Genomic DNA, 27,133 nt, shown 5'->3' on the forward strand with positions numbered 1-27,133 from the left:
ATTTTAGACCAATAGTGGCAAAATATTGGGCAATTTGTCTGCAACCCGCAGCAGACCGCCAGATCTGCCCCCAGTGGTCCGCCAGCCCCTTGCTATCTGGGAACTGAGTACTGAATTATAAATCATGATCAATTTTAGCTTCACCACAAAAGTAATGTCCTCATCTGTACAACCTGATGGTATCAATCGAGATTGAGTGAAAGGTAACAACTCAACAATCTATTTTTGTGTTGTTTAATTAAAATGAAACATTCCCCCACTGTCAACTTGGCCTAATTAAAGAACGCATCCCTCAGAGAGGATCCCCATAAACCCTAATTTGCTGTTGAAGGTGACAACAGTGACCGAGAACAATAGCGCCGAAGCTCCTGGGAGTCATCTGTGCCTTCTCCCTGCAGAGGCCACAGATGGCTGGCTCTGCTGAATGGACACACCTGGCTTGCTCTCGTCCTGTCCTCCCTTCTCTCTTCCTCGCTCTCCCTCCTAATCATTTTAAGTCTCCTGCCTCCCCCATCAGTACTCAGGCTTTCCCGATGAAGCTCAAATATGAGTGTGAGTGTGTGTGTGTGTTATTAGCCGTAATGGCTCACGGTGGTCTATGGACTGGAGAGGACACTTAGGAGGCAAGGTCACTGCCTTTTGTCCCTTGGTTTAGAATCAGATTTCGGAGGTTTGGTTTGTGGACGGGAACAATGGTGTGAGAGTGCCACTCTGGTGGAACAGAACGTTCAGTCAGAGCGCCCATTTAACAAGGTCAACAGCAATCGGGCTGGTCGTGACTTGTGATGCCTCTGTAGCTTTCTCAGATGGCAGGCTGAAAAACGGCAAAGAGCTGTGGCAGGAACACTGCCTGCTGCTAATAGCAATCACAGTATCTGTAAAAATATGTGCAGTATCATCTAAAGCTTTTTCAAAACACTACTGTAAAGAAATTGTGACTACTTGCTCTAAAGGGGACTTTGTTGAATTAAACTAGATTTGTTTAATCCCAAACAGCACCCTCTACTGTGGAGATGAAGGGGATGTTCCCATGACTCATCCTCCATTTTAGGGGCTTGTCTCATCTAGAGATATTTTCCCAGTCAAGAAACAAATTCTAAGAACTGCAAAATGAAATTGTAGAAATTGGCATGGTTTGTGTATAATACGAGTGCTTTTGCAGAGTAATGACACAAAATAAATATTTACTTTTACAAAGTATTTTTTATTTCTGCATAATGGAAGCCCCTCTCCTCACTCCATACAATGAAAACTAATTGGATCACAAGGGTACATATTAGTTTGCCCATTTTTTTCTTTACAATAATTATCATGATATCACATTATTTTTTTATTAGAAAAGATGTCTTTGCAAATATTTTTTCACCTACACGAAATAAAAAACAAAACAATATAAGCTCTTAAAACTGATGACTGTAACTGCATGCAAGCCTATGAGAATAACAAAAAGACTAGTCTGTGTTTTCTACCATAGACGCGGTCTCTTGACTAATGTCGCTATCAATATAGTTCACTAAAATCAAATTTGGGGTGGGGCAGGGTGGGGGGGAAGGAGAGTTAATACAAGAGGGAAAAAAATATATACTTTTTTTTTTCTCCAAGGTACAAAGACCCTTATGAATCATCCAAATGACTGGATAAGTTCTGCCCACCACGTGTGTCGAGTTGAAGAGAGGCTCTGTCTAAATTCTAAACTCTAATTCTGTTTAAAATAACAAAAACAAAAAAACTGTATTTTTTTTATTTCTTTATCACTCCAGTGTTTTTAAAGTCATATTAGAAATAAAAAAAAGGTCCTTGAAACACAAACAGAATCATGTTACTACAGTATGCAACTAAAAGAGGAGCTTAAGTTCATTTTTTGTCAAATTCAAATAATCATAATTAAAATATATATATAAAAAGTGGATTAAATACAGATTTGGCAACCCTGCCTTCCCTTGTTGCACTTGTGGATTACATGACGGGGTTGTCAGATCAGCTATAAATCAGCATGCAGGACCCAGAGGTAACAGTTGGCCCATAGTCGTTCTGTGGGTTGCCCAACAGTTCCATTGTGCCCTTCAAAATGCCAAGGTGCGGTGCAGCAGAGGCTGCTAAGCATTGACATGTTTCATCAAAAGTCTGTGACAAGGTATAGAGCAAACTCCTAGACACATAAACCCACCACAAGCACTGAGGGCAAGGACTACGATGGAATCTTGTCTTAGGGGTGAGCACGCGTTAAGGCCGACTTCCCCAAAGAGAAAACACAATTTCAATGCTAGCGTTACTCCAACACCATCACTACTTAATAGGCAAATATGAAAAAGTTATGACCTCAAGGACGCCAAGTTACATCATTTCCACATACAGGACCCCATAGGTCTTAGATGCTCAAAGTAAAAGCGACTAGGGTTGCCCATCACACTGCCTGTCAAAAATGAAAAATCCTTGTTACTATCCTTCTTAAGTCCTTTTTTCCAACAAATATCCATGACAGATAATATTGATACATTTATGGATGATAATATTAATTACAAAAACAACAGCAGCATAGCTACTCTATGATCCATGTGGTAACTGAAGCAATCAGGTGCCAGAAGGGTAGGCGAGGTTTCGTTACAACGGCGGCTTTGGAAAAAACGTTTGTCTGTTTGTAAAAGGCAGTGACTATCTCAAATATGATTTTAAGTGAAACGATAATTACACCATTAAATTCAAAGTAAAAATAACATACATTAAAAACAAACAAAACAAAATATATTGAAAAACATTAGCACATCCTAAGGCCACAAGATTGAATATGTCTTGTTATAGGCTGAGCACATTGATCTGTATACATGGTTAAGTGGTGGGACTTAGGAAAAGACGTCTTGTGCTGTCAAATGTCTGTAAAAAGCACGACAGGGCTGCGGTCACCCCAAAAAGGACAGCACAGGCTCACGTATGTGTTTCTCTGAAGTAGCGACAGGACTTCCAGATGTTGCTAATATTGTGCCATCGTTGACATACGCAGGCAAGCGTTTGTTTTTTTTTGTTTTTGAAAAGTTCTTGCCCGTGAGTTGGCATCCTGGGGCATTTTCAGGGAGGTGGGAAAGTGGCCGGCTCTGCGGGAGCCACACAGTGCGTGTGTGCGCCGTTTCCGTTGTCGCCAGCGCATCAGTGGTGCTGCAGACGAAAAAGGCGGCAACTAACCGCGAACAGGACCGTCTCTACCACTACTCCCACTGGCCACCCCTTTCACAAACATTACACAAAATATACAAGGGACGTGTGATCAGTCTTGGGTTCACACTATCAAGCTCCATCTCTGGAACTACGGTCGTCAAAAACTATTTACGGAACTAGGAAGTTGTACCATTCGTGGATATCCTTTTGAACTACGATGGGCATAACAACATCAATGCCTTTTTTTTCTCCTAGATAGGTTCTCTGTGTAAATCCAAGTATATATGTATGCATCCCTCTTCTTTTCCACGGTGTAACAACAAATAGAGTCCCACCTGAAATCCCTCTCAACTGCTCTAGTTCCCTTCCTTTAAAAAGTACCACCATAAATCATGACAGCAATTTCAAAATATTAAATGAAAGTAACATGACCTTTTAAAGGAACAAGAACCATGATTAAGTACAAAATAACCCATACAACAGATGAAGGAAGGAAACTAACCATACGTTTGAACCCCCCCCCCCCCTCCTTCCCCAAAAACATCAACGACAACAACAAAGGTAAAAGGGAAAAAAAAAAAAATCCCCTCTTTGTTAATTCCCCCCTCTTGACTGAAAGCTGCAGTATCAGTCTTGGCCACAGAGTGGTGCCACTGAGCTCATTGCTGGGGTGGCAACGGGTGAGTGTTGCCAGGACAGCAGGGTCTCCAAGGAGCCGATGGCGGTGCGAGGGGGGGGAAGAGGGGGGGAAGGGAATGTCAAACGGCGAGACGGCCCGGGGGCGGGTGCAGGGGGCTCCAGGCCGAGGTGGGGGGAGGAGGCTCCTGCGGGTAAGGGCGGGGCTCGCAGCAGGGCTGCGTCTCTACCTTAGCAACACCACGCCCCTGGCAGAGTCGCCTGTGCCTCAGCAAGCGGTCCGTCCGCGAGAAGTTCTGCAGAAGAGAGGGCAGGAGGGGAGGAAGAGGAAGGGAGGGAGGCAGAGAGATGGGGGAGGGAGAGAGAGAGAGAGAGAGAGAGAGAGAGAGAGAGAGAGAGAGAGAGAGAGAGAGAGAGAGGGAGGCAAAAGAAAATGCTTTCAGTAAGGAGTATGTGATTAGACCCTCAAAGCAAGAGTGGGTGCTTGACAGAGAGAGAGAGCAAGAGAGAGAGAGAGAGAGAGAGAGATAGAGAAAGAGGGAGAGAGAACCAGAATAACGTGGCGAGATCTGAGATGTGTGTGTGTTGAGGTGGTGCCGGTGTCATGGAGTGCTGGTGTGTGGGAGACAGAGAAAGACCAGCTGGGAAAGACACAGTTTAACTATGCACTGCCTCAACCAGCAACAACATTTGCCCATTTACAAAGCACAAAGAACACGGGCATCTGTATGTGATTGTGAGTGTGTTCTACTCTACAAGGTCTCTCTGAGTACAACCACATCTCTCCCATCATTTGTGCCATTTTATTACAGCGAGGTCCACCTTTACTGGGTCATTTGGAGTAGGTCTCTGCCCTGCGTGTCCGACTCCATTAAAATCAGGTCTGTGAGCCCGTCCGTTCAATTACATTTTAACTAATGACCAGCAAACCTCAAAGGCAGTTGCGGATACATGCAAACATGTCGTATGTGTCAGAATATTGCTGTTGCTGTGCAGGCAGTTCTGTTTCTGAGGCACGTGGGCAGAAGAGGACTCCTGATGAGAGAGGAGGAGGATGCGGAGGAGTGCTTGCTGTGATGGCTGCTATGTATGAGAACCAGCCGGCCTGGCTCAGAGAAACAGCAGCAGCAGAGGCGGCGGCAGCAGCAGCAGCAAGGCTGTTTGTCTGGCTCTGCACCAGATGACGTGGGCGGAGGAGATTCAGAAGGGCTTGGCACGATGTGCACTGGGAGAAGGCAACGAGGTGGTGTGCTTCGCTCTCTCCCTCTCTTTATCTGTATGTGTGTGTCATTGCCTTAAAGAGGCAGATGAAATGAGGCTTTTTGCATGTATGTGCATCTGCCTTGACTGTGGGCTATAATTTGAAGGCAGTTGCTTGGCGCTAACATGGCAGTAATGGCAGTGCTGTTCCTGATTCCTGCTGGCAACAGAAAACGCGCTCACTCTCTTGTGCTCATTTCAACCCTCTTGGGAGTAAAGAGTGTGTTAAAAAAATTCCTGGTTTTCAGAATGGAAGCTCCCAATAGATGATACATCTGAATAAGCATCATTTAGCTGTAGGTTGGTGTAATTGTACAACCTGGTAGTGTGTACATTTCTGTGCATATGCATATTGTCTATGTTAGCATGTGTGCTACATGTGTGCATGTGTATTTTGTGTCTATGTTAGCATGCGCACTACATGTGTGCATGCACTCTTAAAATGAATGTGTTGTCCCTATCTAGACACAGAGATGTGTTAAAAAACAATTCAAGTTTTGTTGTTTTCAACGCAAGTTGTGTTATTTTCAACACATATTGTGTAACAAATAAAAAAGGAAACAACACAAACTGTGTTGTGCCTATCTGGACACAGAGATGTGTTAAAAACAATGCAAGTTGTGTTGCTTTCAACACATTTGTTTTAAAAGTGTGTGTATTTTGTGTCTATGTTAGCATGTGCACTACATGTGTGCATGTGTATTTTGTGTCTATGTTAGCATGTGCGCTACATGTGTGTGCACACCTGCTGGCAGCGTTCACACTGATATGGCTTCTCTCCGCTGTGCACACGCTTGTGCCGTTCCAGGTGGTAGCGCTGGATGAAACGCATGTCACACATGTCACAGGCAAATGGCTTCTCGCCTGAAGAGTGCAAGAGAACAAGTCAGTGCAGTCCCATGGCCTGAGAGCTCCTCCACGCACTCCCCTTCCTCCCACACACCAACACACAATATCATTCGTAGCCATGCACCAGCCTGACAGCGATCATCAAAGTACACCATCTTATCGACTAATGATCCCAGTCTTCTTAAGTCCTAACGGTTGGGAAATTAAAAAAAATTCCTGGTGATCCAATCTGTTAAAATTTAAGACCATCACAGTTTCTATGACAAAGATTAAAAAACGGTTTGAAATCTAATATTGAGATACGATCAAATTACTAATACAACATTCTTGGTCAACAAGCTTGATTTTTACTATGAATATGATGAATAGAATAAAAAAAAATGAATCGATTAACTGTTCTCAGTATTCCTTTGGCATGCATTTTTTGTCTTAAGCAATTAATTACTCTAAAAATAAAAACAACTTATGACATTTCTCTCTGGATCAATGACATGTCATTGTTACAAGATGAAAATATTTAGACAGCAATCTGTTTGTCTAACTTGTATGGCCTAAACTAAAAGACTGACAACCCAGGTAGTGCGGTATACTTTGATGTGTACTGAGGTAGGCTGCAAAGCTTACAACACAAATCAAGATCAAACAAGACCAAATGCCAAGACAAACCAGTTAGTACGACAACATTTAATAGAGCTATTCAGTGGTCATGCGACACGACCAAACAGCAGCTACTTATCTTGCAAGCCTTTATTTATTTATTTATGTTTTTTGTATATAAAGCATAAAAATCATTAGACTAACTTCAAAACAACTTTCAACATGGTTGTAGTCTTACACAACTATAGTTCCCATGTTGAACAAAATGCTAACAAACCACTGAAACTCAAAAGGTGAATCACTGAACATGATGATTCACTGAACAGCTCTGATGTTGCCATAAAATACTTTTATATTCATTGATAGCTTAATGGATATTTGGCCATTAATATGTTTTGTCTGAGAAAAACAAAATGGTGAAACAGGAAAAGTATTAAAAGAAAGTAAAAATAGTTCTCCAAAGGTGTTCCCTTTCCCATGGCTGTTTTGATAAGAAATGAGTCACTGTTATTCTAATCCTCAGTTATGACGATGAGTCACCTTAGAAGGGAACCCTTTGGAGAAGTAGCTGTTTGAAAGATGACTAAAACAATTCACCTGAAGTCACACCCTGTCTGATGACATATCCCAAACTCGAGTTTGTTAGAGCTTTTTTTTTTTTAAATACATATTTTGCTTTGATCTTTTTGATCTCCAAATTTCAATAACCATTGCATGGTGGATTTGAGAGACTCAACAACGCCCACTGTATTTGGACTAAGATGTGGCACAGTCTAGACCTTCTTCATAAAGCCGACACATACCCGAGTGAGTGAGGCTGTGTCTCTCCAGTTGATAACGTTGGAAAAACCGCATGTCACACATGGAACAAGCGTAGGGCTTCACCCCTAAACGCACAGAGTACCAGTTTTAGTGAGCGTCTAGAAAAGGGGTAAAAGTATTCTCCTAGTCTCTTCATAAGATAGCACACCCAATTAAAATAGTTGTTGCATAGGCTATTTTTCCTTCCGTTTACATGTACTTATGGGGCGCAATCAAATTGAATGTCAGGGGTTAGAAGTAAGGGCCTAGCCAATTTAGATGTTAGTAAGTTTGTGAAATTTACAGACTATAATAAGGTTTCAGTTGTTTGCGTGTTAAGAGGTTTTCCCTGTCAATACATGAGTGAGTATCTTCAAAGCCCTTTCACAAGGATGTTGCCTAAGGCAATGGATCAATGCCAAAATTCAGTATGCATAAATAACTACTGAAAAAATGTCTTTTGGCATCCCTCACTTAATCAAGGTTACGGTTAGATAAAAGCAAGGAGACTGTTGTGAAATGCGTGACATTTGAAAGATGAGTCAAGATCCAACGCATGTTGCGCAGACACCATGGTACTCCTTTCAGCTCAGTTAACTACACTGAGCCCAATCTTCAGCAGAGCTGTGCACTACAATCTTCCAATAACCAAACAAGAAGGACCCAATGGCTATTATACTCAAAACATCTTTGGCCATAGATCCACTCCCTGTGGGCATGCATGCTTATTGACCGAGATTTGATTTTTTTTATTATTATTTAAAATCACCGGCGCATGTGTGGCAAGAGTGGGTGGACACATACCCGTGTGTGTGAGGCTGTGTCGCTGCAGGTGGTAACGTTGGAAAAACCTCATGTCGCACATGGAGCAAGCATACGGCTTCACCCCTAAACGCACAGAGGACCAATATAAACATGCATCTCTCTTGGACTTTCCCTAATAAATATGTGACGTACAGAAAAAATAAATAAAAAAAATCTGCAACTGCCTTGACACCAACTATACCTAAAAGGATGCTATGGCCTTTTTGATCACCTTGCACATGATTTCGTAAGAGATCAGACATTATCTATACTAAAAACTTGGTGCCTTTTTGGTTAGCTATTCATTTTGTGTAGGTCTTTGCAAACCATGTCCTTTGCAATGTTACGGGGAATTACTGGAAAGCCTACTCTCCAAATAAAGGAAGGAGTTCAGGTCTTTCACATTTTAACACATGGTGCAGCATCCAGGATATCACCAAAGTAATAAATAAATAAATAAATAAATAAAGAAAGAAATAATGTCATGATTATGTTAATGGTTTTGTTTTATTATAAGGTTTTGCTTAAAGAGTGGTTTCCAGATGACTTTTAGACGGGCAGTAGACTTGGACATGGTGTGCAAGGGCCAGTGGGAGACAATTTGTGTACGAGTGCTTATACCCGTGTGGGTGAGGCTGTGTCTCTGCAGATGATAACGTTGGAAAAACCTCATATCGCACATGGCACAAGCGTAGGGCTTCACCCCTAAACGCACAAAGCACCAGTGTAAGTAGATATAACATATTAAGCTTAATCGCTCATTCATTCAATCCCTGTATCATTCAATCATTGTTATAATATATTTATTTTTATTTTTATTTTGTTTGTCAAAGACAAAGACTCCCTATCCAATCAACTGTTTATTTAATTCAAATCAATTCATTCTTGATTTTGGTTGTTTTGTGCCACATTTAGTCCATATCGGGGTAGAAATCTTTTTTTTGCTGTTGTTGTTGAAGAATATTGTTTATCTTTGGTTTTAAAAGCTAACAGGTCGATACAAGAAAACAAAAACATGACTCCACACCTACCCCAGAACTGTCTGATAATCATATTGCTGTGCTTGCCCTAGGATGAATCGATTTGATAAACCTAAGCGGGCTAAGATTTAACACTCCATATCAATATGGAATTGACGGAGTTCCCAATTAAGCAAATCTAGCAGTAGAAATCATGCTTAGCTAGCTAGCGATATATTTTACTGCAAAGTTTAACCTAAAGAAATTTGGGATTTAGCTTACTCAAACTCGAATTTGATGCAGTCTTGGATGTTTCCTCAGTACATTTTATTTACCATGACTTGTAAAAATAAAAATGAAAAGCACAGAGAGTGATGTCCTACCCGTATGGGTGAGGCTGTGTCTCTGCAGTTGATAACGTTGGAAATACCTCATGTCACACATGGTACAAGCGTAGGGCTTCACCCCTAAACGCACAGAGTACCAGGGTAAGCAGTGTAACATCTTGCCAAGTCTACCTTGTTGATCCTCAGCCCTAGATATACGGTCATCCGCATAATATGCCTTTAACCAATGCCTTACACCTGATTGTGTTTAATTCCATGACTAACACCTGATTTTTCCCTTCCAGTGGCACCAGTTTCCTGCCAAAAATGATAAATATCTACAGTCTATAGGCCAGAAAACTAGATAACTATTCACACACTGCACTACCTTTATGAAAAAATGCAGCAGTGGCAACATCGTTTGGAATAAATTTCAAGAATATAAATAATTTCTATGTTGGATGGTGCCACGCAGGATCTCGCCCCAAGAACTAAGAGTTAGCATCAGGAACAGGGTGTTTGACTTCTGAGAATTGTTTGTAGGGATAGAACAAGATTTAATTTTCTTTAGACAGGACAGCACTTTCCTAAAACTTTGCTGTGCTACCATCATTGTTAGGTGATTGTTTGAAATGATAGACAAACACAGATGATTGTAGCACAACAATGCTTATAAGGAGCACAGCCAATAATAAATTAGAATTAACTGTTCACCAAATCATAATTGCTAGAGCTCAATTTTTTAAGTTAAGGCCCAAACACTAGATTTGGCCATGTTTTCTATTGTTTTAATAAACAATGATCATACCTAAATAGTGAGAGTTGTCAGTTAGAATGGTACAGAGTAGAAAAGAAAACTCCTACCCGTGTGAGAGAGGCTGTGTTTCTGCAGCTGGTAACGTTGGAAAAACCGCTTGTCACACATGGAACAAGCGTATGGCTTCACCCCTAAACGCACAGAGCACCAATGTAAGCAAACATCTTCCTGCTTGTCTTTGTCAAATTAAATCAGATCATTTAAAATTAAAATAGCTTTCATGTTTGGCATGGTAAGTAGGGATTGCTGGTTGGTTGGCAATTTAGATATGCATAGGTTTAAATCTAAATGTAAAAACAAACAAAAAAAAGGTTATTACATTTGGAAAGTGGAAATATTTCAGGCTACAGGGAAAGTATACAAATAAATCTGCTGACATTAGCTCCTCAGGGTCACTTAGCCTGTTCTGACCTGACTGTGGATATTTATGTCATTTCAGTGGCATGTCCTCTCTGATGAATATCAAACTGGTGAAAACTAGAGACTGTACATTTGTCATTTCCCTTATTAAGCACCTATCGACTATTGTGTTGATAACTGTACATACTTCAATGGCAATCATTTCTCTCTGGTAAAGAAAGCTGCCAAATTGTATGAAAAATGAGGAAGTTGTCATAGAAAAATGCACAGCAATCAACACGTCAGTTTTTCCAGTGCTAATTGCATTAGCCCGACAACTATAGTAACAGTTAGCATCTCTAACAGGGTTGTTTGAGGATTTTTTTGTGGAATGTCCAAAAAACAACAAACAGTACATAAAATAAACAAACAAAAAACAAAGAGCAACTGGGTTAGCAGTAGGTTGTGGCAAGTTGTCTAACAAAGCCTAATAAAAGGTCAATTGATAAAGCTAAGCATTTTTGATGTTTTAAAATCCTATGACTAAATTCGTGCAAGGCCAGCGGTTTCATTCTATGATCACCTAAGAAACAGAGAAGACCTCATAGCACAGGGAGAGAACTCATACCCGTATGGGTGAGGCTGTGTCTCTGGAGGTGATGGCGTTGGAAAAACCTCATGTCACACATGGTACAAGCGTAGGGCTTCACCCCTAAACGCACAGAGCACTAGTGTAAGAAAACATCTTACCATCTTCCCTAAGTATTCTGTACCTTCAACTCTAAAGATTCTACATCATGTCTCGCCAACTTCTCTAACCCTTCCATCTCAAATAGTCTTGGTTATACAAGCGCTCTGCCACAAAATAGCTATTAATTTTCCTCTACCCGATTTCCCCCCTTTGTGCCACATTGTAGGATTCAGTACTTGTAAGGCAATGTGACTGAACCTATAAAAGGTGATCTGGTGATATGACCTTCCCAGCACCATTGTCTATAGCTGCAGAGATGAAGAAGGTAATCTATCAAATATGCGTTCAAGACTAATCACTAATAAGTGCTGTACTGTCCTGTCGAATTAGAAATCTTTAAATAAAAAAAAATATATTGGCACATCATGTTTATTTTTTTTTAGATAGAGAAAAATTATTGTCTCCTTTTTACTTTTGATTTTTTGGGATGTTGGGCTAAATGCAGTATTATTGCGTTATAAACCATTTTCACCAGAGTAAACACCATGAAACATCAATCCACATTTCCATTAACTTAAATGAGAGATTTTATATGAGTTTAGCCATGAATTACATCTAATGGAAGAGTTCTAAATATACCTATGTAACCTGTCTACTATCTGTCAACATGGTCATGCAAACTCGAGTTTGTTGCTTTCATCCTTGAAATTTGAAATATTTTCTTGCAAGAAGGTTTCAATGAGTGTGCTCATACCCGTGTGGGTGAGACTGTGTCTCTGCAGATGGTAACGTTGGAAAAACCTCATATCGCACATGGTACAAGCGTAGGGCTTCACCCCTAAACGCACAAAAACACCAATATATTAGCCTTTGTTCTCGATTTTACCCTGACAGTTAGTTACATTCTAAATATTGCTGTTGCTAACTTTGTGTTTGTTATACGTTTCATGATCTGTGTGTGTGTGTGTGTTTTTTTTTTTTTGGGGGGGGTCTGAAGACTAGATTCTGTCACTTAACTTCATATCTCTTAGCTAAAAATCTATGATTAAAAGAATGACTAGTTTTTAAATGTACGATATATGAAATCTGAACTAGGCTGAAAACAAAACAAGATTACGTACAAAACAAAGAAACTTGGAAAGACTACCTAGAAAATGGCAGTGTTTTAACTTTATAATGCAATGGAAGACATGGTTTGGTGATATTTCCCTAGGCAAGCTTTGTGAATATTGCAGGCTAGTTCTGAAAAGCGGCTCTGCATGAATACATTCTTCTCAACTCAATACTAAGATATGTGAAAAGCAAGAATTTGATAATCTGAACTACCTGGCCAACATACAAACCAATTTCTTCACAGGCATGCTCAAATTACAATGGTCAATGACATTAAAAGTGAAGACAGGATTGTTTAGGGAGAAGGTGACAACAGTTTCAACAGCAGCGTCTGCTTAGCCAATCTTTCATTAGGGGGGTTAAAGTGAGAAGACACATACCAGTATGAGTGAGGCTGTGTCTCTGCAGATGGTAACGGTGAAAAAACCTCATGTCACACATGGTACAAGCGTACGGCTTCACCCCTAAACGCACAGAGTACCAATATGTCAGCTGTACACGTCTTCAACATCCCCTAAGATTAACAATTTTTGGAGCCCCAACACTTGTTAGTGCCACATAAAATAAACAATTACCCCCAATCATTGTACATGGAATTTCTTATAAAATGGCCTTTTGTCAAATTCCTTATATCCCTAGGTTAAAAACAGGCTTAAGTTCAAAGCAAGGACTGAAAGGCAAAATTGAATGGTGGACTAGCAAAAACTGGAAATGCAGAAAGCTATTCTAAACATGTACTCCTAGACCTCAAATATTTGTTTACTGGTATAACTGTGTGCCCTGTTCAATTAAAATAGTGTCTAAATCCTGTTTGAGTTGAAATCAAAACAAAAGTTTTCAAAGAGCCTCAAATTGATTTGGTCTAGTGGACAAACACGTAATTATGTGAAGGAAAAAACAATGCAAGTACACACGGCTATTAACCGACTTTAACAATGACATACCAATTTGTGCTATAAAACTTTCTTTTAGCCAGATGTGCATTCACTCTCTCTAATGTGTGCTCTCTACATGTTGGATACACTAATTACTACACTTTCTGATATCCTAACTTCAACAAAGTCCTCTTCCTCACACTGTGGTTACCTCATTGTTTGGCGATTTTACAGAAACCTACTTGATTCTGTGCATGCACAAAACTATTATGAAATCACTTACAAAATAAAAAATTAGCGCTACACTACAAAACTAATCGGTAAAAGACCAGTCTGTAACTAAGGTGAAAAAAGTTCAGCACCTTCTGCTAGCTTTTCGAGAGGGTTAAAATGAGTGTGCTCGTACCCGTATGGGTGAGGCTGTGTCTCTGGAGATGGTAACGTTGGAAAAACCTCATATCACACATGGTACAAGCGTAGGGCTTCACCCCTAAACGCAGAGCACCAAATTAATAAATGGTATTAGCTTTACTGATTTTGTCATTGTTGTCAAAGCCACTCTGCCTTCTTGCAATATTTTGTTGTAAGCTATAAAATCCAAACTCGAGTTTGCTGCAGTCATACAATTATGCTATATGTTGACAGAAAGTTGAATGTACTAGCTAACTAGAAAATACATGGACGAGGGAAATGTCAACCAAAACCAAGCATACTGTGAGATGACCTTGGTACAGAAAGTTGCAGAACTGCTTAATTCTGTGCATGCACATAACTTCTATGAAAAAATGTGAAAACGTAGCAATTAAACACTAAATTTAGTATTACAAGACAAAAGTGATCAGTGAAGATCAGACTATGCAACGGTGGCTGGACAAGTCCAGCAACCAATACAGGATGTTTTGAATGAGAAAGTTAAGATGAGTGTGCTCATACCCGTATGGGTGAGGCTGTGTCTCTGCAGTTGATAACGTTGGAAAAATCGCCTATCACACATGGTACAAGCGTAGGGCTTCACCCCTAAACGCACAAAGCACCAAAATAATAAAAGATATTTAACTTTACGGATTCATCATGTTGTCAATGCTAATGTGTTTTTCTCCAATACTTCAAGTTGCCGAATCCAAGATTAAACTTACAGCAGTTATGTAATTAGACTATATGTTGACTCAACAAGTTGATTGAACCAACTAGGCAGCCTCATGAATGAGGGACATGTCAACTAAAGTCTTCTTCTGGATACACTAAAACAGACATTGTTTATACAAAAAAATAATAGAGCCTGCTGGATTCTGTGCATGCACAGAAATTCTATGGGAGAAGAAAACGTGGGGGAAAGAAATCAACATTAAAGAACGAAATTTAGTGATGAAATATTTAAGAGCTCTGTGAACATCAAACTTAAACAAGAAAAATCCAGCAACTTGTGCAGGATGTTTCGAATGAGAAGGTTAAGATGAGTGTGCTCGTACCCGTGTGGGTGAGGCTGTGTCTCTGCAGTTGGAAACGTCCGAAAAACCGCCTATCACATATGGTACAAGCGTAGGGCTTCACCCCTAAACGCACAAAGCACCAAATTAATGAATGATATTAGCTTTACTGATATATTTATCAGTGTTGTCAATGCCACAGTGTGCCTCATAATATTCTGCTTTAGGTTACCAAGTCCAAACTCTGGATTGATACAATCATACTACAGGTATTTAATACAATAAATGTACAGATAATATATTGAACCAATCTGTGAAGATCAGGTTGTATAACAGTGGTAAGAAATGTCCAGCAACTTATGCAGAATGTTTCGAGAGGGAGAGTTAAGATGAGTGTAATCGTACCCGTGTGGGTGAGGCTGTGTCTCTGCAGTTGGTAACGTCTGAAAAATCGCCTATCACACATGGTACAAGCGTAGGGCTTCACCCCTAAACGCACAAAGCACCAAATTAATGAATGATATTAGCTTTAATGATTTGTCAGTCTCCTCAATGCCACAGTGTGCCTTTTTATAATATTCTGTTTTGAGTCACCAATTCCAAACTCGAGTTTGATGCAGTCATACTACGGATTGACTCAACAAGCTACCAAAACAACTTCATCAATGAGTGAACTGTATATCAAAATCTTCTTTGGCGAAGATGACCTCCTACAAAGTATTTCTGAATTCCTGCTTGATTCTGTGCATGCACAAAAGTGCTATGGGAAAAATTCCGGAGACAACAAAAAAAAGTAATCAGTGCTTAACAATAACAAATGATCAAATATTAAACTGCACTGTGAAGATCAGATAGTGTTACAGTGGAAAGGAAAATCCAGCAACTTATGCAGGATGCTTCGAGTGAGAAAGTTAAGATGAGTGCAATCGTACCCGTGTGGGTGAGGCTGTGTCTCTGGAGATGGTAACGTTGGAAAAACCTCATATCACACATGGTACAAGCGTAGGGCTTCACCCCTAAACGCACAAAGCACCAAAATAATGAATTATATTAACTTTACTAATATGTCAGTGTTGTCAATGCCACAGTGTGCCTTGTTGTAACATTCTGTTTTGAGTTACCAAATCCAAACTCGAGTTTGCAGCAGTCATACTCTTACACTACATGTTGACCTAGCTAGCTACCTAAACACCTTTATTAATAAGGGAAATAATCAAAAGTGTCTCTGGTGTACAATGAGATGCCCTTGGCCCTTGCACAAAAGAAAGGCTACTTGATTCTGTGCAAGCACACAAATGTTATGAAAAGAACATTTTGTGGGGACAAATACAACCCCAAAACAGAAAAAGTTGGGACATTGTGTAAAATGCAAAAAAACAAAAACAGAATGTCATGTCATATATATGTTGAAAATATTGAAAATTTGAATTATTTCATGGAAAGTAAATGTTAATTTTATATTTGATGCCAGCAACACGTTTCAAAAAAGTTGAGACGGGAGCATGTTTACCACTGTGCTGCTTCACCTCTTCATTTAACACAATTCTGTAAATGTTTATGAACTGAGGAGACCATTTGCTAAAGTTTTGATAATGAAATGTTGTCCCATTACTCCCCGATATGGGATTACAGTCGCTCAACAGTATGGGGTTTTCTTAGTCATGCTTTTCATTCCATTATGCACCTAATTTTTTGACAAATCTGGACTGCAAACAGGCCATCTTAGCAACTGGACTCTTCCTCTATGGAGAAATACTATTTAAATATGTGCAGAATTCATTTTGGCATTGTTTTCCTGAAATATTCAAGGTCGTCTCTGAAAAAGACATTGCCTGGATGGCAGTAAATGTTGCTCGAAACCTGTATACATCTTTCAGAATTGACTGTGCTTTGCCAAATGTGCAAGATGCCAATGCTGTAGGCACTAATGCTCCTCCACACCGTCATAGATGTTGGGTTTCGAACTGAGCACTAAAACAAGTTGGATACTTGGATAGGCCCTCTCCTCTTTAGCCCAGATGAGTCCATGATTTCCAAAAAAAATGGCAAACTTTGATTGGTCTAACCACAGGACCTTTTTCCATGTTACCTCAGTCCATTTTAAACAAGCTCAGGCCCAGATAAGAGAGTGGTATTTTCTGTATCATCTCTCAATACAATTTTACCTATTACATTTTGGCTGCAGTTTTTGAATTGAGTATCAAACTGAGCACATGGACAATGGTTATTAGAGGTTTTCCTGAGCCGTTACAATGACAGATCTGGAGACAGGTCTGGTGTTGATGCAATGCCATCTGAGGTCCAAAAGACCACGGCCATCCAATTTGTTTTTCAGCTATTTCCCCTGTTTGCAAAGATTTCTCTGAATGTTTTAATATTCTGTCCTGTAGATGATGAACTCCCTAAATACGTCACAATTTCATGTTAAGAAGAATTAAAATGACATTGTTTCATCATTTGTACACACAGGTTTACACAGAGTGATGAATACCCCTACATCTTTACTTCTAAGAGACCCTGCCTCTCCGGGATGCTCTTTTTCATACCCAATCGTGTTGCCAGTTACCCTAATTAGTTGTGAAACATTCTTCCTTTTGTTTTCTTTATCATTACACAACTTTTCCAGCATTTTGTTACCCCCGTCCCAACTTTATTTGAAACATGTTGCTGGTATCAAATTCAAAATGAACATATATTCTCCATGAAATAGTCAAATTTGTCATTTTCAACATTTGATATGTTGTCCGTGTCCTTTTTGCAACTACATATGAGTTTAAGAGATTTGCAGATTATTACATTCTGTTTTTATTCACATTTTACACAACGTCCCAACTTTTTTCTGTTTTGGGGTTCATATCAGTATTCTAAAAAATTATTTCATATTAAGCTGGTCTGTGAAATTCAGTGGCAAGAGAAGTCCAGCAACTTGTGCAAGATGTTTCGAGTGGGAGGGTTATGGGTGAGTGTAATCGTACCCGTGTGGGTGAGGCTGTGTCTCTGCAGTTGGTAACGTCCAAAAAACCGCCTATCACACATGGTACAAGCGTAGGGCTTCACCCCTAAACGCACAAAGCACCAAATTAATAAATTATACTAACTTAACTGATCTGTCAGTCTAGTCAATGCCACAGAGTGTCTTCTGATAACATTTTCTCATAAGTTGCCAAATCCAAATTTGATTGAGGCAGTCATACTAAGGGTTGACTTAACTAGTTAACTAAGCAACTTCATCATTGAGGGAAACGTTAAGCAAAGTCTTCCCGGCAAACAGCAAGATGGTCTAGTACACAGAATTTAAGATACCCTGTCTTATTCTGAACATGCACAAAAATGCTATAGAAAAAACAGGAGACAAAAAATATGTGTTACACACAATTTAGAGATGAAGGTAAACTGGTCTGTGAAGATCAGACTTTAACAGTGGTGACAAACGTCTATGAACTTATACAGAATGTTACGAGTTGGAGGGTAAAGATGAGTGTAATCGTACCCGTGTGGGTGAGGCTGTGTCTCTGCAGTTGGTAACGTCGGAAAAATCGCCTATCACACATGGTACAAGCGTAGGGCTTCACCCCTAAACGCACAGAGCACCAAATTAATAAATTATATTAAATTTTCTGATATGTCAGTGTCGTTAATGCCACAGTGTGCGTACTTATAATATTCAGTTTTGAACTACCAAAAGCCAAACTCGAGTTTGATGCAGTCATACTCAAGGTTAACTCAAGCCATCTAAGCAATTTCATGACTGAAGTGTCAATCGAAATAATCTTCGACGGTTGGTCAGATGACCTTTTACCAAAAATTCAAGAAAGCCTACTTAATTCTGTGCATGCACAAAAAATGCTATGAAAAAGACAGTTGGGACATTAAAAAAATCAGTTTAAAAATAAATTTAGAAATGAAAACTGGTTTCTGAAGATCAGGCTGTGCAAGAGTGGTAGCAGAGGTCCAGCATCTTGTGCAGGATGTCTCGAATGAGAAGGTTAAGATGAGTGTGCTCGTACCCGTGTGGGTGAGGCTGTGTCTCTGGAGATGGTAACGTTGGAAAAACCTCATATCGCACATGGTACAAGCGTAGGGCTTCACCCCTAAACGCACAAAGCACCAAAATAATGAATGATATTAGCTTTACTGATTCATCAGTGATGTCAAAGCCATAATGTGTTTTCTACTTAAATAATCCATTTTGAATAACCAAATCCAAACTCGAGTTTGCTGCAGTCATACAATTTAAGCTAAGTGTTGACTGTCAAGGCAGTGTTGCCACTTCGTCACAATGCCCAATAAAAGAAAAACCATGACAAAGAACCACTTTATGGTAACTTTGTGGGGAAAACTCCCCAAAAAATTAAAATCAGGGAAAAAATACTGGCAACTGCTTGCCAAAATGCTTTACTGCAGATCTAGATGCAGCACTGCCTTATATAACTGCAACTTCACACATTTTTGGTGCAAATCGAGAAAAAAGTCCGAAGTGGGCAACAGAGCTCTGGTGTGGCGTCTGAGTGGGCTGTTTGTTTGCAGCAATGCGTGGGGTAAGACTGACGGACTCATACCCGTGTGAGTGAGGCTGTGTCTCTGCAGGTGGTAACGTTGGAAAAACCGCCTGTCACACATGGAACAAGCGTAGGGCTTCACCCCTAAACGCACAGAGCATCAACACATTAGCTAGCAGCATGGGTCAGCGAAAGAAAAAAAACAAAAAAAAACAAAGACAGTATTTAAAAATGCACTGCGATTAAACACCCACATCTATAGAAAGGGTGCATTTTTGCAGTTTCCAATGGCGCCTTGAAAGTCACATGCCATGGGATGAGTATTGTGAGTGGGGAAGCAGAAGCAAGAGACACTCAAAGTGAAGTTATACTCTGCAAGATGTTGGCTTGCGATGAGATTTTAGACCAGCCTAAATTCTGGTGGCAGCCAAAGAAAAATCCTACATTTTGCTGCAAGTTAAAGGGTTTTGTAATGGGACTATTTTAGTGCACATACAAGTGAGCAGCAAGTGCGAGTTGATGCCATGCTGGATACGTCTAACCTGGCAATTAGCTAACCACAAAGCTTCAGGATTAGAGGAGAAAGCACAGAAAAGCAGCAACTTGCCAGAACGGTCATTCTGCAAAAGCAAAAAAAAAAAGAATGGAAGTAGGAAGGAAGGACAAAATGTCACTTGACTACATTCAATCAGCGGGTGACTGAACGAACACAAAAAGTACAAAATGTGGGGGAGGAAGATATGGAAGGGCTTGATAGAAGCATAGCATCTGTGCAGCCGGTTGCATCAGTGCAAGGGGGTAAGGCAAGAGGGCTCCATACCCGTATGGATGAGGCTGTGTCTCTGAAGGTGGTAACGTTGGAAAAACCGCATGTCACACATGGTGCAAGCATACGGTTTCACCCCTAAACGCACAGAGCAAAAAATATTAGCTACAGGGTCTTTTCCAACTGATCAGTTATTTCTGATAATTTCTGTTTTAACTTTAACTGGCCATTTGCTATAAAGCAGTGACTGCTTCTGTGGAGCTAAATGGCAAAACTGTATAGCTTAATCACTACTGTACATCCACTACCAGTCTAGTCTAGACAGTCTAGGGACCATCTAGTCCCTTGCAAATGCTAAAATTCAGAGTTTTATTTAAGAACAAGTTAGGCTGAAAGACACCTGGCCTTTTCATCCAACTGGGATTTTCCCTCTGTGTAGACACTCACTGTTTTTGGTCTTGTTGCAGGCAGCTAAGTCATTACAGCTGGGTACTATCTACTATTAAAACTGAAATAAGTTATCTAAACGGATGCAAAATAAAATAAATAAAAATAATAAAATAAAGACACATCATCCAAAAGTCTCCCTCTAAATAGTTCACTATAATACTGCTTGAGTCTGATCAGAATAAGAACACTTTCTGGCACCTAAATCCACCTAGATTTCAACTGATGTTTCAACTAAAAAGGCTGAATTCAATATACTAATTTTTTATTTTCAAATATCAAGCACTGCTTTAACGCCATTCAGCATACAAGACTAACTGATAAGGAAAACAGCCAACATTTTCTGTTGCCAGTGTTTGTGGCTAAACAGTTAGGGTCCAGTAAAACCCTTACTAAATAATGCTCTTCATAAGAGCCATTTTAAGGGAGGACACATACCCGTATGTTTGAGGTTGTGTCTCTCCAAGTGGTAACGTTGGAAAAACCGCATGTCACACATGGAACAAGCGTAGGGCTTCACCCCTAAACGCACAGAGTACCAGTTTTAGTGAGCGTCTACACAGAGAAGAAACAAGTATAGAATGCAGAGTAAAAGCCGAATGTCGGTTCACTTGCAGGCTGAGGTTAAATGCACTACAGCAGTATGTGTTGAGTCAGAGGTCAGTCAAAAGTTAATGTGAGTATGATAATGGCGCAAATGGACCAAAGTTATATTCCGCAAGACAGCACAGAGGTGTTGTTAAAAACGTTTTGGGGGGGAAAAGTGTAAAAGAGTGGTTTAGCTAGACTAAGAGTAGAATTACAGATGCGGTACATCTCTTAGTTCTCATCAACTAAGAGATAAATGAGGTCTTCCTTTAACAAACAAAAAGAAAAAGCTAAATTATTGACCAATTGAAAGGATATTAAGTTAAGGTCCTTGAGGAAACAAATAATGTTAAAAAGCAAGTCATCTTACAGAGTATAACTTTCTATAAAATGTATTATTCCGAATTTCATAAGCAATTTACAGCCATGTTTGTGATCTCCAAAAACTAGTTTACCCATCATAAAAATGCCAAATTGCCTATTTGTTTTGCTCTGAAGACATTATGTAATACTATTTCTTTCCAGCATATCCCATTTTTGTTTGAACACTAATGTAAATGTATTTTGTATTTATTTTAATCACAAATTTTGTTTGTTTTTACACAGGCAAATTACTGCCAATATTAAACATCAACATGAAATCATTACATTACTGAACTAAGCAGCGTTCAAAGAATCTGTTACTAAGTGAAGCATCTTTAAATGTTGTGATCGTAAGTTGCACAACTGGCGAGCGGAGGCGTACCCGTGTGAGTGAGACTGTGTCTCTCCAGATGGTAACGCTGAATGAACCTCATGTCACATATGGCACAAGCAAACGGCTTCTCTCCTAAGATGAGAAGAACCCAATTTAGTTCAAATTCTTAAATAAGAGCAGAAGCAGCATAAGCTAATTGTGTGAAGGTGTACGAGAGTTTTCTGTGTGTGTGTTTTTCTGAATTTGTCTGGTTTAAGAGTGTCATACACGGTCTGTACATATAACACCTATGTACAGACATACCAGTGTGGATGAGAATGTGTCTCTTCAGGTGGTAGCCACTCCTGAAGGCTCCATAACAGTGGTCACAGATGAAGTTCTTCTGCACTTTTGACAGTGGACAATTCCCATTCTCGTCCACAACCACCACCTGAATACATATGGACACAACAGAACCATGAGCCAAACACACAACACACAAATAATACTGATAACAAGCATTCAAACATCAATACAAAAAAGGAACTGGTCTTTTTACAGCCCCTGTTTGTGTGGTAGCGTAGCTTGCATATTTTGGAACATTTACACAAAATAAAAATAAATATATTTCATTTCCTGTGGCACATTCTCTCTATGTATCAATGTACTTTAACTACAACGGCAAGTCTATGAAGTTATTGTAGCAAATAAAGGCATGCAAAACTGGGCATGCCCTTAGAAATAAGGAAAAAAGCTAGTGATCCTTGGGTATTCCAACAGCCAAATTATATTAATGGTGCTTTCTGTGTTTATTCTTTCAGTTAATGCCAGCACTGGCCTCTCAACAACTTTTGACAATTAAATAGTGATAGATTTTCAGAGCCTTGGTTGTTTATATGAATATTTAAAGACATAATGTAAAATATGGATACAGTGAATCCCTGGCCTCAGCAGGGTGCCAGTTTTATAATCGGCTAATGTGCCAAGAATGCATTTACACAGCCTGTGGGACAACATTAGGTCAAATAATGGCACCTGAAATGATTAATTAATTAAACTAAGATAATTAACACTGTTTTGTCTCTGCTTACATTAAAGACACATAAATGCTCCTAAACTTAAATACACCTAATAACTACATTTTAATGTACTTTTCTTTATATTTAGCTGCATGGCAAAGGGAAATGATATTATAGATTAAAGTGTTTGTGTGTTCACAAAAGATAGAAAATATAGGCTATATCAAAGATGGGTGAAGTTTTAAAATGTGTTGTCTTTAAAAAAGACACACAATTGCAGAGCAAAAGACAAACATTTGGTTAACTTAAAGACTTGGCTCTGCCAGCACTGCATTCGGGTGCTCCTCCTCGAACACACAATAACAGTTATTGTGCTTCCGTCCCTCCCCTCCCTTTCCTTTTCAAAGAGCCCCACCCCCTCCCCCACTGCTCCCGAACTACCACCTCCCCCCACTCACACAGGGACACACAGAGTCTGGAAAGAAGGCATGGTGGGGCACACGCGCATACACTCACACACACACCGTTAAAAAAAAAAAAAAAAACACACCCAAACAGGCACTTAAATGACCAAATACTCTCACACACACCAACTATGGATTCTTACACTAGAGACGCGCACACACACAACCACAAAGAATGTTATTCTCTCTGCTGGTCAAATAGAGAAAAACACTGACCTTCCCTCCCCTCCCCTCCTGCTCCCTCACTTTACAGGGTGTTCCCGACTTCCTGTTCTTCTTTTTCAGCTGCATGTCCTCATTGGCTCTCATTTCCTTCTCATCCAACAGACGGGGAGCAGAGAACTCTCCCTCTTTCCGGAGGAGCTGTGAGGCATTCGAACACGAACACACACGAACACACACACACACCCTTATGGATTGTCTGTTGCCCACTAGCAGAACTATAATGTAGTTGAAGGTTCTGTCTCTCTATGAACAGAGAATAATAAAGCTAAAATAGCACACGAACATGACTGCAGCATAAACAATGAGCATTCTTTCTAAATGAGAATAAATTTTTATACGAATAAACATTTCTTTTCTAAAACTATGGTTCCCCACCATCACATGAAAGTAAGTGTACAAAATAAAATCCTCCTTTACTAAGTGTGTTTTTGAATAAATTTAAAAAGGTCAGTTAATATTCTGGTCAGTTAAGATTCTGATTTCAAGTGAAGTCAGACATACTAGCTTTATCTCTAAATCCCTCACAAACAATTTTAACGGAGACCACTATGTTTCAATAGCACTGAAATTAGCATATTTGGGATGCCTAGACCAACACTGCAACTTCTGCCTGCCTCTCCATGTGAGCAACCTCGTCAGACTTTAAACATTAAAGCCCAGAGTTTTCCTAACCAGTGGTGGACAGTTCATTCCAGATGGCAGAACCATGGGACCCTGAGGTCCACGGTCCTGAATGTCCCTCTGTCCTGGACCGGGATGGCCAGGGGCAGGTCCCAATGGTGCCATCATCTTCTTGGGACCAGCCATGGAACTAGCCTGCATAAGAGCCATGCTGGAGAGAACTGCTTCACAGCCGAGCAACCCCGCCTAGGAGGAGTCACACAGGGGGAAGAATTCAGCCAAGACAACCCTGACCATCAGGTGAGCCATTGAGATGAGGATACTAGAAATTTACTCAATGAAATGTGCAGATTTTTAGGTGGTTTAAAGTAATTAACATTAAGAAAAAGAGAAATAGGGATTTTTAGTCAAATAAAATATTGGTTCAAAATGCATTAAGTGTGGCAAATATTTTGCTAATGCAGCACATATAAAAAAGTATGTATAATGAAAGTATTTTGGTGCGTCACTGTAATTCATTTACATAGTTTGTGGACAGTTGAGGACAGACCCATTTCATATGGTCACGGACTGAGCTGCTAGGCAGATGAGACATCGCAGTGGGAACCGGGTGCGAGAGGGTGGGGAAAGGGGTGGGGACAAGGTGGTTGAAGGAGCCGTCACTCAGGATGGACTGTTTGTCAAATGGCCACACCCACTTCAATCATCTGGTACCAAAATCCTGTAAAATCCTGAGTGTTAGTGATGGCAGAGACAAGTATGGGACACCACTGGTGTTAACAGTACTGGTTGGACTTCCACTTTTTAGAACAGTTTTTCGTGTACTTCCCCCAAATGTAACCCAATTCTCTCTGCATCTTAAAAAGGCAATTATAATTTTGATCACTAAGTGATCAAAATTATTTACAGAAAATGGGCCAGAAACATACTCAGAAACAAGAACAGCCACTGGCAGAGTGTAGCAGCCTTATCTCAATGACCTCGGGTTATTCTTTGATAAGCAAGAAAACATTTCATCTTCAACTACAAAGATAAATAATACGTTAACAATTCGTCAAAGTTACAAGGCCATCAAACCTGTAAAAATGATAACATTGCTTTTTCACCATGAAGGAAATTAACACTGTTGAATTCTCCGAATTTTCTTTTCACGTAACGTTAGGCTAATGTTAGTCCATGGGAAAATCACCAAGGTCTAATTCATGCAAAAGGCCTTCTGTTCACATTACGATAACTACACCCAAAGGCTTTACCTTGTTATTCGTTTTCATAAAGACATAAATTGCCTGAAATGTGAATGCATACATACGATCTCTCGTAATTCAAGTATTACACAGTAAATTCCTTGTTTTTCTTCGGATGTGTACAGACCGTAATTTTCCTATTGGGAAGGGCAGACAGCTAACATTAGCTAGCCAAGTTGACTAGCTATCATAGCTAACTTGCTGACAGGCCATTAGCCGACTAGCTCGTAGATAATTTCGCTTGATTAAAAAAATATCGATAACACACTCCTAAAAACGCCTAGAAAACAAAGAAAAAGAAACGTTTGAGAGATTACCAACCTCAGATGTGCCTATGTATTTATACTAATATCCTAATCGATCCAAAGTTGTCTATCGTTACTCCGTCATTGTGAAGGAAACCTGCATTCAATGAAGAGGAGTATCAGCTAGCGAACGTTAGCATTTCCAACGTCAAAAGGCTAGCGTTTCCACGTAGGGGAGCTGGTTAGCTAGATGTACAACCAATGCTAGCTAGCCACCCTTGCTCCCACGCATAAATCACACATCCATATCGGCTCCAAATTACAATCTATTTTAGTGTCAGATCATGCAGCATTTTTTTAAATAACCAAAACTGGGGAAGATCAACACAAATCCACGATCAATGACCAAAAATGACAGTGTAACCATTAACGCTGTGCAATTGAAATAACGTAGATCTCTCGATAAAGACGCTCGCTGCGTACACCCCCTCCCCTTGTCTACGAGTCGTGGGGGATCGGGTCTTTTCTAAAATGCACTTCGCATCAATTTAATCAGAATGTGAGTGCATCTTTCATATTTCAAATATTATGCAATTTAAGAACAACAGAAAAAGACTCGATGGTCTTACCTTTGTTGTAAAACCGTTGTATTTTTTTACGCCGTCGCCCGAGATCCAGCCTTTCTCAGTTTACAAACACAGGAAACGCCACCGGAAGTGCTCCCCGGGGAGGGCGCTGCCACGTGACTTGAGTAAAGCGAGCCATGTACGACTGCCATGTTGGTGAATGTGGAAATTCGACACCGTGTAGACTACTCCATTTTGGTTGGGACATAGACTTGTAAGTTATGATACTAATCAAGGAGCATATGCGCTTACTCTCTTACTTGTGTACGGATTACGAGTTTACAACATCAGAACAAATAATATATTGTAAGCGTATTTGCCACCACTGAAAGAGCTGTAGCTTTTGTTTTAAATCGTTTTCAAATGGGGTAAATTACCTGGTATGATAGATAGATAGATACTTTATTGATCCCCAAGGGGAAATTCAAGGTCTCAGTAGCATACAGACATCACACACACATTCACTAACAGCAGAAAAAGTAATTAAAAGTATATAATATAAAAAACACACTAAGCAATAAGGATAAGGATTATACTAAATAACACTTAATCTAAATCAATTCTAAAAACCGTATCCACATAGTGGGTGATTAATCAAGAGGCGCTTGCAATGTGCAGGGACTGAGCTTGTGATTCTCTGCATAGTAAGGTAAGGTGGTCTGTGTGTGTGAGTGTCATGGTGATGGTGCAAATGAGTAAGTCCAACAGTGCAAGAATAAAGTCTAGAGACCAGCATAAAATAAATATGGACATATCAGAGTAGGCAAGGTAATATAAAAAACTATACTGTTTGGGTACTGTCTGTCCACTAGCCACTTTTTACCACTGTCTTACTGCCTCACTGTTTGCGTGCTATATTAGCACATATGCATAACCCCTCCCTCTATGCCACAGCCGGATTGTGGCCACACTTATACCTTTTCTTAATATAGTTATATATATATATTAGGGATCGACCGATATGGATTTTTTAGTGCCAATACCGATTTTTTTCCATCAGCCTTAGCCGATGACCGATACAGGCTGCCGATTTTCTTGAGCCGATATTTGGAGCCGATACTGCTTTTAT

General features: G+C 39.9%; 1 protein-coding gene across 50 annotated transcripts; it reads right to left on the minus strand.

Annotated features, from left to right (window-relative positions):
- Nucleotides 1–1,183: 1,183 nt before the first annotated feature.
- znf740a (zinc finger protein 740a) lies at nucleotides 1,184–26,178 on the minus strand. Of its 50 annotated transcripts, none has more exons than XM_042090780.1 (27): nucleotides 26,068–26,178; nucleotides 24,500–24,670; nucleotides 24,001–24,195; nucleotides 23,320–23,466; nucleotides 21,945–22,071; nucleotides 21,690–21,773; nucleotides 20,795–20,878; nucleotides 19,964–20,047; nucleotides 19,204–19,287; nucleotides 18,652–18,735; nucleotides 18,135–18,218; nucleotides 17,620–17,703; nucleotides 15,577–15,660; nucleotides 15,050–15,133; nucleotides 14,687–14,770; nucleotides 14,151–14,234; nucleotides 13,624–13,707; nucleotides 12,723–12,806; nucleotides 11,984–12,067; nucleotides 11,167–11,250; nucleotides 10,247–10,330; nucleotides 9,440–9,523; nucleotides 8,719–8,802; nucleotides 8,098–8,181; nucleotides 7,296–7,379; nucleotides 5,792–5,910; nucleotides 1,184–4,082 (listed from the first exon to the last, which is right to left on the minus strand). In XM_042090780.1, the coding sequence occupies exons 2-27, from the start codon at nucleotides 24,542–24,544 to the stop codon at nucleotides 3,909–3,911; spliced, it is 2,487 nt and encodes an 828-aa protein (XP_041946714.1). In that variant the 5' UTR covers nucleotides 24,545–24,670; nucleotides 26,068–26,178; the 3' UTR covers nucleotides 1,184–3,908. The 50 variants fall into 50 exon arrangements, with proteins under 50 accessions (XP_041946714.1, XP_041946712.1, XP_041946713.1 ...); XM_042090778.1 differs by having other exon boundaries at nucleotides 24,473–24,670; nucleotides 26,068–26,176; XM_042090779.1 differs by lacking the exon at nucleotides 26,068–26,178 and adding an exon at nucleotides 25,515–25,869 and having other exon boundaries at nucleotides 24,473–24,670.
- Between the last annotated feature and the right edge of the window lie 955 nt (nucleotides 26,179–27,133).

Source organism: Alosa sapidissima, chromosome 4 (assembly GCF_018492685.1).
Source record: "Alosa sapidissima isolate fAloSap1 chromosome 4, fAloSap1.pri, whole genome shotgun sequence".
In the NCBI taxonomy this organism is placed as follows: domain Eukaryota; kingdom Metazoa; phylum Chordata; class Actinopteri; order Clupeiformes; family Clupeidae; genus Alosa; species Alosa sapidissima.

Excerpts from the sequence above, each read along its gene's own strand:
- znf740a (XM_042090778.1), bottom strand. The coding sequence starts at position 24,544 with ATGTCTCATCTGCCTAGCAGCTCAGTCCGTGACCATATGAAATGGGTC. Across the intron at positions 20,879-21,689 it reads ACACAGTCTCACTCACACGG|GGGTGAAGCCCTACGCTTGT; the intron begins GTACGCCTCCGC and ends CTGTGCGTTTAG. Across the intron at positions 12,807-13,623 it reads ACACAGCCTCACCCATACGG|GGGTGAAGCCGTACGCTTGT; the intron begins GTACGAGCACAC and ends CTGTGCGTTTAG.